General features: G+C 45.5%; 3 protein-coding genes and 1 long non-coding RNA gene across 5 annotated transcripts; 2 read left to right on the forward strand and 2 right to left on the reverse strand.

Annotated features, from left to right (window-relative positions):
* Nucleotides 1–533: 533 nt before the first annotated feature.
* On the forward strand, nucleotides 534–6148 carry LOC108049403 (cyclin-T). Of its 2 annotated transcripts, XM_017130576.1 has the most exons (4): nucleotides 534–1772; nucleotides 1849–1894; nucleotides 2742–3337; nucleotides 3395–6148. In XM_017130576.1, the coding sequence occupies exons 1-4, from the start codon at nucleotides 1205–1207 to the stop codon at nucleotides 5446–5448; spliced, it is 3264 nt and encodes a 1087-aa protein (XP_016986065.1). In that variant the 5' UTR covers nucleotides 534–1204; the 3' UTR covers nucleotides 5449–6148. The 2 variants fall into 2 exon arrangements, with proteins under 2 accessions (XP_016986065.1, XP_016986066.1); XM_017130577.2 differs by lacking the exons at nucleotides 534–1772; nucleotides 1849–1894 and adding an exon at nucleotides 1905–2139.
* A 1101-nt stretch (nucleotides 6149–7249) lies between these two features.
* On the reverse strand, nucleotides 7250–8410 carry LOC108049404 (brachyurin). The gene has a single exon (XM_017130578.2). It carries the CDS (start codon nucleotides 8385–8387, stop codon nucleotides 7581–7583), a length of 807 nt encoding a protein of 268 aa, XP_016986067.1. The 5' UTR covers nucleotides 8388–8410; the 3' UTR covers nucleotides 7250–7580.
* Nucleotides 8411–9257: 847 nt separating this feature from the next.
* On the forward strand, nucleotides 9258–14105 carry LOC108049389 (transmembrane protease serine 9). Its single transcript, XM_017130542.2, has 5 exons — nucleotides 9258–9501; nucleotides 9567–9829; nucleotides 10149–10450; nucleotides 13154–13428; nucleotides 13498–14105. The coding sequence occupies exons 1-5, from the start codon at nucleotides 9263–9265 to the stop codon at nucleotides 14051–14053; spliced, it is 1635 nt and encodes a 544-aa protein (XP_016986031.1). The 5' UTR covers nucleotides 9258–9262; the 3' UTR covers nucleotides 14054–14105.
* On the reverse strand, nucleotides 11656–12207 carry LOC108049396. Its single transcript, XR_001769538.2, has 2 exons — nucleotides 11887–12207; nucleotides 11656–11822 (listed from the first exon to the last, which is right to left on the reverse strand). It is a non-coding gene; the product is annotated as an uncharacterized LOC108049396 (long non-coding RNA).
* Nucleotides 14106–14187: the final 82 nt, after the last annotated feature.

Below are 14187 nucleotides of genomic sequence, written 5' to 3' on the forward strand. Positions count from 1 at the left end.
CTACAAATGGCGAACAAAAATAATCGACGGTGGCTTGAAAAACATCGATAGTATCGAATAATCAGTGATTTTAACTCTAGCTCCAGATCACGTCTGTAGAGGTTGAGATGTTTTGCGGAAATCGATGTTCTTATCGGAAAACTTCAACGTTTCATCGATGTTTAAAAAAGAATCAAGTGAAAATTAAATAAGCACAGCAAGCGTTCGATTGTGGAAAAAAATTAAATTTTTTTTATATATTTTGGCTTTTGTTTTCACTATACAGGCTATAAAAAGCTGGGACGCTAATTTCACCGTATTATAAAATCAATAACAAAAAGAACGCTTTTAAAAATGAACTGTCTCTTTTTTAAGAAACCGCCATTTCGTAAAATATTATAAGCAGTGTGTCGTTCGACACTTTTCCCACTAAGCAGTGGTTTCAATACTCGTTGGAGACAGTAAATCATCGATGATGCCCTGGCAAACATCGATAGTACCGATGTTTTAAAAAACATCGATGCTAACACCGATGTTTCTCCACCTCTATCGCTCTGGTCACACTGCTGACGGCCATACTTGAAAATACATTTTTTTCTGCAAAGTTTGTCATTGTCACTGTGTGAATGGAATCTGTGATGCGTTGTGGAATTAATAGCGTGCAGTAAACGACCCGTAATGGTTAAAGTGCCCAACGCGTCGGCGAAAGCAGTGCGAATAACTATGAATTGATACGAAAGTTGCATAACACGTCGCCTGGTGTCGCGGTTAGTGTGTTTTTCGTCTCGTTTCGTTTCCGCCGCAGTCGCAATTTCCAGAAAACCTCACCACACCACACCACCACCACGCACACACACACACACATACGCAGAGACGCGGCGGCGGAAAAAGTGTGCGGAGTGGATATATAGCCCCTCGTTCCGAACCCAAATTGGAGTCCCCAAAAACGATTTCGAGTGTGGCGTAGCCAATGTGCTGTGCGATCCCCGCTACCCCCTCCGTACCGCCGCCACCCTCGCCACTGCAACAACGCACACGGACACGGATACGGATACCAATACCAGCGCACTCCAGCACGGCCGACAAAGAAAGAGCGCTCTCTCTTCCTCTTTGTACAGTTAGTTCCTACGGCTGAATTAGATCAGATCAGCCAACGGAATTAGCAGCTAATCCTGAGGCGCAGGTTGCATGTGAAACGGAGCAGAGCCCTTCCCCACTCTCAAAAATGAGTCTCCTGGCCACACCAATGCCCCCGGCGGCCACCGCCTCATCCTCTTCATCTGCAGCCGCCGCCAGTGGTATTCCACCCAGCTCTAACAACAACCTGCCATTCGAGAAGGACAAGATCTGGTACTTCACCAACGAGCAGCTGGCCAATTCGCCCAGCAGACGATGCGGGATCAAGGCCGACGATGAGCTGCAGTACCGCCAGATGACCGCCTACCTGATTCAGGAGATGGGCCAACGTCTCCAGGTCTCCCAGCTTTGCATCAACACGGCCATTGTTTACATGCATCGGTTCTACGCCTTCCACTCGTTCACCCACTTTCATCGCAATTCCATGGCGTCGGCGAGTCTCTTTCTGGCCGCGAAGGTGGAGGAGCAGCCGCGTAAGCTGGAGCATGTCATACGGGCCGCCAACAAGTGCCTGCCGCCGACCACCGAGCAGAACTACGCCGATCTCGCCCAGGAGCTTGTCTTCAACGAGAACGTGCTGCTGCAGACGTTGGGCTTCGATGTGGCCATCGATCATCCGCACACGCATGTGGTGCGCACCTGCCAGCTGGTCAAAGGTAGGCACCCACCATCCGACCCAAGCCATGTCCCCCTCACATGTCAGATGGTACTGATTACTGTGGTATATTTTAGCATGCAAGGATCTGGCGCAGACCTCGTACTTCTTGGCCTCGAACAGGTATGGCTAGCAATGCGCTACTCTATGGTATAATCCCTCCCAGAAATCATCTATCTCTCAACGCGAATGCGGCAGTGGTACATGCGGTGTGTGTGTGTGCGGGTAAGGAGTGTGCCCAATCCTCGCCAGAAATTGGCCAGGGGAAAGGTTTTAGTCCATGGTGACCAAAAAAGTAGATATTCTACCTGCTTGTTTTGTGGCTTATAGCTAATAGGACCAGGTATCTGGCCCGAGACAAAGAAAAGGTGAGGACTCGAAAGTCACTAACCGGACAAGGACACGCGGTCCCTAATCGCAGCAGGCAGTCAGGCTGTACAAATCCCGCATCTTAACAAAAAGGCAGTATTTTTTTCCGGTCCCACGCGGTAATTATCTTCAGTTGCCTGCAATAACATTGTAATCTGCATCGGGAAATCCGCCAAATGTCGTTGAAAGGGCTGTCATTCCTAGAAAATGAAGATAGTAAATTTGGGATACGCGAAAATTTCAAGAAAAAACCGTCGTAAACTATTTCCCATCTGCTAGAATATGGAAAATCTTGAATTGTTTTCGAATTACCTGCCAAAACAGTAAATTGTGGCGGAAATGTATTATTCGCGATAATAAGAAATGTGTTTTGGAATTTTCTTGGTAACATTGTTTTGAGTTTTGTATTTTTTCTTGGTGAATATCCTTAAAAAACTAGTAGAAAATAATGTCCATAAAGGAGATACATGCTAAAAATCAAAGACGTAATCTGTGCTGTTAGTGATGAAATCCCCCTGCACACACTCACCCAACTACACAATATTTGTTAGCCTTTTACCAATCGAATCGCCACTAAATTGAGTTAACCATCCTGGTACAGCCTGCATCTGACCTCGATGTGCCTGCAATACCGCCCCACAGTGGTGGCCTGCTTCTGCATTTACCTGGCCTGCAAGTGGTCCCGCTGGGAGATCCCCCAGTCGACCGAGGGCAAGCACTGGTTCTACTACGTGGACAAGACCGTCTCGCTGGATCTGCTGAAGCAGCTGACCGATGAGTTCATCGCCATCTACGAGAAGAGTCCCGCCCGCCTGAAGTCCAAGCTCAACTCGATCAAGGCGATTGCCCAGGGTGCCAGCAACCGTACGGCCAACAGCAAGGACAAACCGAAGGATGACTGGAAGATCACCGAGATGATGAAGGGCTATCACTCGAACATCACGCCTCCGCCTGAGCTGTTAAATGGTAACGACAATCGGGAGCGGGACCGGGATCGAGAACGGGAAAGGGAGCGGGAGCGAGATCAATCATCGCTACTGCCGCCACCGGCGATGGTACCGCAGCAGAGACGGCAGGATAGCAGCCACCACCGCTCGTCCTCGGTGGGTGGAGTGCCCGGCAGCAGCTCCTCGTCGTCTTCCTCCAATCACAAGTTGCCAAATTACCCTGGTGGCATGCCGCCCGAGGCGCACCCTGGTGAGTAAACATCACTACTCTGGGAAAATCAAATATTTTAACAAGCTCTTATTGCAGATCACAAGTCCAAGCAGCCGGGCTACAGTAATCGTCTGCCATCCAGTCACCAGCGAAACAGTAGCGGCGGACCCAGTTCCTCGGGAAGCAGCAGCCAGCGCGGCAGCTCGTCCTCTTCATCGTCGAGCCAGCAGCCAGGCCGACCCTCTGTGCCCGTGGACTATCACAAATCCTCGCGCGGCATGCCGCCAGTGGGCGTGGGCATGCCTCCGCACGGCAGCCACAAGATGCCTTCGAGCTCCAAGCCTCAGCCGCCGCAGCAGCAGCCTCCGGCCCCTCATCCTTCCGCCTCCAACTCATCTGCCTCGGGTATGTCCTCCAAGGATAAGTCCCAGAGCAGCAAGATGTATCCGAACGCTCCGCCGCCGTATAGTAATAGTGCCCCTCTTAACCCGTTGATGTCGCGTGGCGGGTATCCCGGCGCCAGCAATGGATCCCAGCCACTGCCTCCGGCCGGATATGGCGGGCATCGCAGCAAATCCGGCTCCACCGTCCACGGCATGCCGCCCTTCGAGCAGCAGTTGCCCTATACCCAGAGCTATGGCCACATGCAGCAGCCAGTACCGCAGCCTCAGCAGCAACAGTTGCCCGTGGAGGCACCTCCGCATTCGTCACAGTCCAAGAACTCGCTCTTTAGTCCTGAGTGGCCGGACATCAAGAAGGAGCCCCTGTCGCAATCACAGCCGCAGCCCTTCAATGGATTGCTACCACCTCCTGCGCCACCAGGTCACGACTACAAGCTGAACAGCCATCCCCGCGACAAAGAGAGTCCCAAAAAGGAACGACTCACGCCCACCAAAAAGGAAAAGCATCGACCTGCCATGCCGATGGGCGGTAGTGGGAGCAGTTCCTCCGCCTCGGGGTCATCAAAGCCTATGCTACCGCCTCATAAGAAACAGCTGCCCCATGGCGGGGACCTGCTGTCAAATCCCAACGAGAGCGGTAGTCTGAAGCGGGCCAACGAGATCTCGGGCAGCCAGTACGGACTGAACAAGCTGGATGAATTAGACGGCAGTAATTTGCCTCGCGAGAAGCTGCGTAAGCTGGACAATAACACTGGCTTGCCGACGTATCCCAGTTACGAGGAGAAGCACACGCCTTTGAATATGTCCAATGGGATGGAGACCACGCCAGATCTGGTGCGCAGCTTGCTAAAGGAGAGCCTGTGTCCGTCTAACGCCTCGCTCCTCAAACCGGATTCCTTGACTATGCCAGGTCTGAAACCTCCGGCCGAACTGCTGGAGCCCATGCCCGCGCCGGCGACGATCAAGAAGGAACCGGGAGTCTCTTCCATGACCAGTTTGGCGGGTGGCCCCGCACCCATGGACCTAGAAATGCCCATCAAACTGGAGATTAAGGAAGAAAGCAGCATTAAGTCGGAGAAGAAAAAGAAGAAGGACAAGCACAAACACAAGGAGAAGGACAAGTCCAAGGACAAAACGGAGAAGGAGGAGCGCAAGAAGCATAAGAAGGACAAGCAGAAGGATCGCAGCAGCAGTGGCGGCAGCAAGGACAGCTCGCTGGCCAATGAGCCCCTAAAAATGGTGATAAAGAATCCCAACGGCAGCCTCCAGTCTGGTGCTTCAGCTCCCATAAAGCTCAAGATCAGCAAGAACAAGGTTGAGCCCAACAACTACTCGGCTGCGACCGGCTTGCCGGGAGCTACTGGCTATGGATTGCCCCCGGCTGCCACGACGTCCTCATCTGGAGCAGCTGCTCCGCCAGGACTGCCTCCCTACGGGGCCGCTGGTGGGTACAGCTCTTCGGGTGGCAGCAGCTCCGGCGGCAGCAGCAAGAAGAAGCACAGCGATCGGGATCGCGACAAGGAGAGCAAGAAGAGCAAGAGCCAGGACTATGCGAAATACAATGGAGCTGCCGGCGGCGTCTTTGCTCCCCTTGGCGGTGCTGGCGCCGCACCCAATGTGACCGGAGGAATGGGCGCTCCGCTAGCCACTTCGGTACCACCATCCATGCTGTTGGCGCCCATCGGCGCGTTACCGCCCTCCGCCACCGGGCTGGCACCGCCCCCCCTGCCCGTCTACAACAAGAAGTAGTGGTAGCGGTCAGCGGGTTAGCCCTTAAGTCGCTCTTTTTGATATATGTATAGAACCTCAGTAAGTCCGATGGTAGGCTAGTTGTTAGGATTGTTGGTGAGACGCACCATTGATTCACTTTAGTTAAGCGCATAGCTAAAACTCTGAATAGCGGGTCGAATCGAGAGGAGATCGCGATAGGGCTGGACGTGAACGCAAAACTCAAAACGCGAGAACTTTTGTACAGCATTAATTAATTTATAATTATAATAAATAGCATACACATACGCCCATATACATAAAAAACGCAGACTAGTTGTAAGCGAGTTGTTGGCGAACGGAATCCGAGACACAGGCAGAATATTCACAGAGAGCAGAAATGGCCGTCTAGCATTTAAGTTAGCAAATCAAATACCCGTAACACACACTGTAAGCTGTATATAGCCACTCACAAACACACACTCACACAAAACGAGAGATATATAGAATCGACTTCCGCTTAGCAAATATACTAAATACTACGGCCCCAACTAAATGCAAGCCAGACAGAGTAAGAACTTCAAAATAATCCACACGGAACACATAGGCAGATTAAGCAGAAACAGCAGGAGCAAGTAGTTGTTGTAGGGGAGAAAAGAAAGCCAGCGCTTTGATTCAAAATTAAAGACGCCAAACTACATAATAAATTATTTAATTAAAAACATAGTTGCTAATCAGTAAATGAATGAAGAAGTTTATCTTTAGTTAGCAAAGTTTTTCTTTCCTTTTTTGAATGATTGTCCCGTTTACCAACCAATTTTCAAATTAGTTTTTCACATTTAGCAATATATACAGTAGTGTATTTTCAATGAAGATATCTAAACAGATCTGATTGTTTCAGCGGAGGATATTATGTTTCAAGATCGCCTGGAACGTTGACGTAGCTTTCATTTGTTTTTAATTTATTTTTTAAATAGAATTACGAAACAAAGTACCACAAAAAAAACCAAACAAAAACAAACAAAAAATCCCCAAAACAAAAACGAATTATGCAAACAAAAAAAAACCAAAACAAAATTTTGAATAAAACAAGAATTGTTGTGCAAGAAAACAAAAAGGTTTAAAAATTATGTAAAATGCAAGCGAAAACGTTGCAAGCAAACTAAGCTAAACGAACGAAACTAACAAATTGCTAGAAGAAGAAAAACAAAAGTTAGACATATAGAACATTAAGCAAGATCTATATATTCGAGGCGAAAATGAGAATGAAATGAAATTTTATGTAATTTTCGACTAAGGCAAAGGTTAAGCGAACGTTGCGCGTTTTTCAAAACTATTCGTACTCGTATATTCGTATTCGATTTCTCTACTACTGCATTAAGCTGCAAGCATATATAGCTCTAAACACCCCACACCTACCTTCATACACACAACCCACACACAATCGAAAAATATTTACTTTAAGTTGGGAACCCGAGAAACCCGTTTTTCTAATCGATCGTTCGCCCGCTCTCGATCGAACGAATGCGTAATTTGCATCTAAGATTTAGATTTTCTTTTACATACTTATTCTTGGCCCCATAACCCCAGCCCATCCCCCACCCTTCGCCCCCTCCTAACTTAAGTTTTTGTACATACTTAGAAAGCAAATGGAAAACCCGCCGTCGGATGGCGTGCAAGTTTCGGGTTTCATTGGGATCATTTGGTAGTGCGTTCGAATATGAATTTACTCGCCACTTGCACGCCCCACGAGGGCACGAATAAAAATCTTCAAAACCAGGCAAAAATTTTAAACAAAAACAATAAAAACGCAAAAATAAACAACAAAAAAATCAGGAAAAAATTAAGTTAACTGAGTTTTTTATGGATTTTTGGGTAATTTTTTTCAGATCAGTTCTAGTCTAGAAGGTCAACGTCAACTTTTGCCTTTAAATTAAGAAATTGGTCCAAAACCGAAGTGTTTTTAACTCCAATTGGCTTGAACTCAATTGTTGAACTCCTATAAGCCGATTTGTTCTAATACAATGTATAAAGATATCAATAATTGAAGTTACACATACTTTGTAACAGCGATCAAAATTTTGAATTTAATCAAATGTCTTAAAAGCAAAGTCTTCATAGCTCAAATTAATAGTGGATATTTTAAACGTCATGTATGGGAAGTTCCAAAGACTTCAGGTGTGGACGATTATGTGCTTCAAGATCCACTCCAGGTAGCTGCTGATGCGCGTGAACACGGCCGGAAATCCCACTTGACAGCCCATGGAGGTCCCAAAGGAGGTGGACCCGATCAGATAGCTGGAGTTGCCCTGCTTGTAGACCAACGGGCCGCCGGAGTCGCCGTGGCAAGTGGACTTTCCGCTGGTGGTGCTCATGCAGATCATCTTCTCGGACACGGCTCCGCTCCAGTACATCCGGCACAGTGCGTGCGGCATTACGGGCATCTCCACGTACCTCAGCACGGGTGACACTATTTCGGAGGCGTCGCTATCTTTTCCCCAGCCGGAGGCAAAGGCTCGCACGGATTCGTAGGTGGGAAAGACGCCGTTCAAGCGACGCGGCAGATTGGCCGCCCGGATGCGATCGGTGAAGCTAACGAAGGTGGGTAGCCGAATCAGCGAGATGTCATTCACCACCGTGCTGGCCGTAAAGTTGGAGTGCACGATAATCCCCGATTTCTGCACCACGATCCTCTTCTGGCCCTCCTCAGTCTCATCGTGGATGTTGATGGCACCCAAATAGACCGTTACGGATTCAGCCCCATCCATACAATGCGCCGCTGTGACTATCCAGTAATGCGAGATCAGGGTGCCGCCGCACCAGGTGCTCCAATTCCCAAAGGAAATGTTCAGACCAGCCTGGTAGGGAAACTGACCCACCTCGGCCAGCTCTCCATTGGTAATAAATGGCTCCACATCGGTCAGAAAAGGAACAGCCCCACAAGATGAGGCCAGCAGGACACAGAGGACAAGTTTCATCATTTTACCTCGATTTAAAATTAACTGGGGTAACAGAGACCGCTTCATGGTTATATAGGAAAGAGTTGAGCCCCCAACCACATGTTATCTCTGATAAGGACACCCTCAAGCATCAAGCACCCTAGACCCGTGATTATTGGGATTATTGCCACGGTCACACAAAAAACAATTCACTTGAATTTGGCCCCCAATGAGTCATGGTCTTGGTTAACTAAACTCAGCACGTGAGGTTTAAATTTATTTACGGTCTGAGTAGGGCATTAAAGGCCCGGAATAATCAAACCAACTCCTTAACTACCACATGGGAATAACGTAAACTTTCGGAAATTATACTTTGTCAATTGCTTTGATAGCAGTACTGATATTATTATCTATTGATATTGTTATCTATTTTTGTAATGCTCACTACAAGTTTTTAGTTAAAGAAATAACATACTTTTGGACTCAGATCGTAAATAAAGAAGCTTTTTTATACAAGTTTTTTCAAATTTTTTTAACTTATATTTTTTTTAAAGTAAAAACTTTTTAAATGGAAATACTATTGTTCTTCTGTTTTAAAGAATATTTATCATTTCTACTTCACAAGACCCATTTATGAGAGAAACCACAGTCTTTTCGAAGAGCTTTTATGGAGTTTACCAAATCTGGAATACAATCCTTTTTGTGAAGTGCTCCTATCGGTGCCCCATGATAAATGAAAACAATACATATGTATTTAAAATTAGTTCAGTAATCAAGTGGCGTTCAGATCAGTCCGAAATGATAATCCGTAATCAGGAATTCGTACGTCTTTAACATTAATCCATTGATGGGGCCCATAAATCGCCATTACACTAGGAGGTTTGCGTTAGTGGTGCAAATAGTGGAGTCCGAATAACATGCAAACCAGATCGTTTTTAGTTGCCCTGCTGATCTTTATTCAGGGGAGGTCGATTTCCAGTCTGGATTTGGGTCATGGCATCGATGGCCGAATTGCTGGCGGAGTGTTGGCCGGGATTAATCAGTTTCCCTATCAAGTGGGTCTCAGCATTGAAGAACCCAACGACTTGTTTAGCTGGTGTGGAGCTAGTTTGATCTCTGAGCGATATCTGCTTACAGCAGCACACTGTGTTGAAAAGTAGGAGGTTTACTATGTACTACTACTTACTGAATATACTAATTTGGTATGAATATCTCTTTCAGGGCTGTCGCTATCACTTACTACTTGGGTGGAGTGCAGCGACTGGCACCCCGACAACTTATCCGAACGACTAATCCTGAAGTGCACATCCACCATGACTGGAAGTGCGAAACGCTGGAGAACGACATCGCTGTGCTACGATTACCGGAGGACGCAATTCTTTGTGATTCCATAAGGCCCATCCAGCTGCCAGGAATCTCATCCAGCCATCTTAATTACGACTACGTTCCGGCCACTGCTTCCGGTTGGGGACGCATGAATGATGGTAAGAATTGTTATATGAGATTATTAATATTACCTATTTCGATTACACGCAAGAAAAAAACAAAAAGCCTTCAAAAAAATCTTTGAAGCACAAAGAATCTTAAACAAACCGAAATTTCAAGAGATTAGTTATGATTAATTTGCTTGTTAAAATATAGCATATTGCAAAAATAATTACAATTTAATGAAAACATTTTAAAGCGTAAACAGAGCTTAATTTAAATTAAACTTTCCCAAAACTATATATGATGTTACTATAGAATGTATATATATATTTCATTTGTAACCATTTGCTGATCATGAAAAATCCTCATACACAGAATCCGCTGACTTATCCGATACCCTGCGCTATGTGGTACGTTTTGTGGAATCCAACGAAGACTGTGGGTTCTGCTACACCAACATAAAACCGAGCAACATCTGCATGGACACCACCAGCGGCAAGTCCACCTGCCACGGCGACTCTGGCGGACCCCTGGTCTACGCAGATCCCGAGCTGAATACAGACGTTCTGATTGGCATTACTTCATATGGCAAAAAGTCGGGCTGCACAAAGGGCTTTCCATCAGTTTTCTCACGCGTCACCGCCTATTTGGATTGGATAGGCGAGGTGAGCGGGGTGGTCTATGCATAGAGTGGCTCTCGATTGCTGATCAAACAGTGCTGGGCACTGCAATTAAATTAAATGTTGAGCATTTTAGTTGCGATTACTTCCTTTACTTCGGAAGGGTGGGGAGTTAACAGAATGGCATTTGAAACCGTGACGCAGTTTAAATTATAGACCTCTGTTACTGATAAAAATATCAAGTGTTCCATGTAGTGTATGTTAGTATATAGTCGGAACAGCCGGATCGGCCTACTATATCATAGAGCTCCTATTGGAACAATGAAAACAAGAAAGGAAAGCTAACTTCGGGCGGAGCCGAAGTTGATATACCCTTGCAGAATAAATACTCTGTAAATTATATTCTTCAAAATTATTCATATGATGCATTCTTAATACTTAAAAAAATCCCAACTTCCTAACTTTAAAAACACCAAAGTTACAGACAGACGGACAGTAGGACAGACGGACATGGCTATATCAACTCAGGAGGTGATCCTGATCAAGAATATATATACTTTATAGGGTCGGAGATGTCTCCTTCACTGCGTTGCACACTTTTGACCAAAATTATAATACCCTCTGCAAGGGTATAAAAAGTGAATAATATTAAAACTAAGTTGTTTCTTAATTATATACAAATTTTATTCAAATCGGATGACTATATTATAGAGCTGCCAAAGAACCGATCGACCCCTTGCCAAATTTTCGAAAAATCGTTTTGCAGAAAAATGACTTAAAACCTGCACTTTTAAGCCCATTACTTTTCCTAAAGACATCCTTCTTAATGATGGTGGTTAAATTCACTAAAAATCTGTGTGTTTCACTTTAGTTTTTATTTTTGGGTCGATTTTTCTTACAGACATCCGATTTCAAAGTGGCATACCTCAAAATGATTGTGGCTTAATACTCTAAAAATTTGTGTTTTCAGCTTTGTTTGTATTTTTGGGTCGATTTTTAGTCATTTTTATGAGCTAACCCCTTTTCAAATTTTGGAAAAGTGGCTTTGCCGAAAAGTGACCTAAAACCTTAGAAGTTCCTAAGCCCATAACTTTTCTTACAAAAATCCGATTTCAAAATGGTATACTTCTAAATGATTCCTGTTTAATTCTCTTAATCCAAATCTAATTCGTCCAAGCTTGAAATGTTATACTTCTTTAAACTCGATATCCGATTAGTTGGCATTGAAATCAAAAATAAATTGTATAAATTCTTTACTTCTATTTTCCTTCTAGATTTTAGATTTACATTTATTTGTGTTGAAATTTGAACATTTCGATTTCGTTGTTACACGCTTATAACTTTACGTTCACAGCAGGCGGGATAATCAGCGTTTGGAGCCAAGTATTCTCCGAATTGTTGTCCTGGACCAAGTGCATAAACTCCGCATCTAAATAAATTTAAATACATTATATCCATTTGCTATATAATGAATTTGAAAGGCTTAAACTCACGATTGAATCTGTGCTATGCTATGCTAAAATTCGCTCACACTTGTTTGGGTTGCGGGCAGTTTGACCACCGTCTAAAATAAGACCCTCAAGGACGCATTTTCCAGGATGGGCAGGATCAATGAAGATGTCAAGTGCAACAGCTGCTTCGTTTTCCGAAATCAGGAGAACGGCGACGACCAAAATTACTGCAATAGCTCCACGCATCTTAGTGCTTCCAAATGACAGTTTTGACTAAAAGTCTCAGGGATTTCTGAGATCTATAAAGACTCACTCACAGCGGATTCTGAGGCCTATAAAACCTTATCTGTTGCCGGCCGGTCAAAAAGGTCCGGTTCAGCTGAAATCTATTAGAAAGCTCAGCTTGGGAAAACCCTACTGCTACGGTCAGAAAACAAATACAAATATTTGTAAGCTAATTAAGCGTGAGGGAAGCATTTGATTGTCAAGTTAATAATGAAACAAATTTTCGGAAATTGGGCTTGCAGAAAAGTGGCCAAAAACCTTAATTTCAAATCCCATACCTTTTCTTACCTCTAAATGATTGTGGTTTAATTCTCTAAAAATCTGTATTTTCAGCTTGGTTTGTATTTTGGGGTCGATTGTTAGTAATTTTTATGAGCTAACCCCTTTTCAAATTTTGGAAAAGTGACTTTGCCGAAAAGTGACCTAAAGCCTTAGAAGTTCCTAAACCCATAACTTTTCTTACAAAAATCCGATTTCAAAATGGTATACTTCTAAATGATTGCTGTTTAATTCTCTTAATCTAAATCTAATTCGTAGAAGCTTTAAATCTTACAATTCTTTACTTTTATAAGGAAAGGAAAAGTGTAAGGTAGAGCATAGGTAGTCAAAATTAATTTGAACCCTAAATGTATTATAATTATTTCGAATTATTTTCGGCCCAACTAAGGGTTAATTTTAAGGCACGTTTACTATCTTAACTGTTTCTGTCATAATTATTATAATCTCGATTAAATTTTAAAGATCTCACGTACTTATCTATTGAACTTTGGAAAAATCCCCAGTTTTGCAGATTGTTTCCCTGTTATACTATCTTTGGCCTGGGAAGATTTTTTGACGATTCACGGTCCCCTATCTAAGCATTTTCAACAAGCACGAGCGATGCGTAGCGCAGATCAACTTGAATGGCGTATGTCGATAGCTGGGCACTACCATTACACAAGGAGACCAGGCCACTTGAGCAGGTGTCCGAAGATCAGATAGTGATGATGGCGGCACTTGATTGGGACTGCCCCGGCTATAAAAGCGGTGGGATGAGTCCGAGAGGGACATACTTTCTATAGGTAGCTCCAACATGAAGGTTCTCATTGTTTTCGCTTTGGCTTTGGCCTACGCCTCCGGATCCGCCCTGCGGTCTCTGGACGGACCCGGTGGTCGCATTACTCAGGGTGAGGACGCCCGCACCGACCAGTTCCCCTACCAGGTGGGACTCTCGCTGAAGATCGGCTCCTCCTCTGCCTGGTGCGGTGGCTCCCTGATCGGAAACGAGTGGGTTCTGACCGCCGCTCACTGCACTGATGGGTAAGCTGCCACAGACTTTGGATTATGGATTTCTTATCCTGGCTAACCATCAATAATCCTACTATTTAGCGTTGACTCCGTCGAGGTTTACCTGGGCAGCACCATCCGCTCCAGCCCCAAGGTCAAGCACCATGTTAGCAAGGACGATATCATCATCCACGCCGACTGGAATAGCCGCACCCTGAGGAACGACATCTCCCTGATCCGCATTCCCCGCGTGGAGTACAGCAGCGCCATCCACAACGTCGAGCTGCCCAAGCGCGAGTCCCGCTACTCCTCCTATGATGGCGATGAGGTGATCGCCTCCGGATGGGGCCGCACCTCCGACTCTGCCAGCGGCGTGGCCGCCCACCTGCAGTACGCCCACATGAAGGTCATCTCCAACAGCGATTGCAAGCGCACCTACTACTCCACCATCCGCGACTCGAACATCTGCGTGTCCACCCCCGCCGGCGTGTCCACCTGCAACGGCGACTCCGGTGGCCCTCTGGTGCTGGCCTCCGACAAGGTCCAGGTCGGTCTCACCTCCTTCGGATCCTCTGCCGGCTGCGAGAAGGAGTACCCCGCTGTCTTCACCCGCACCACCAGCTACCTGGACTGGATCAAGGAACACACCGGCATCTAAACTAAGGATGTTCGCTGTGATTAAAATATTCTGATATTTTCGAACATACAAATCTTGTGTTTCATGGGTTATTGGAGGGTCTATAATATAAACCTTATACTTTTATAAGCTTTTCGAAATAGTCTAATATTTAA

The sequence above is a fragment of the Drosophila rhopaloa genome, unplaced genomic scaffold, assembly GCF_018152115.1.
Source record: "Drosophila rhopaloa isolate 14029-0021.01 unplaced genomic scaffold, ASM1815211v1 contig_150, whole genome shotgun sequence".
Classification (NCBI taxonomy): Eukaryota; Metazoa; Arthropoda; class Insecta; order Diptera; family Drosophilidae; genus Drosophila; species Drosophila rhopaloa.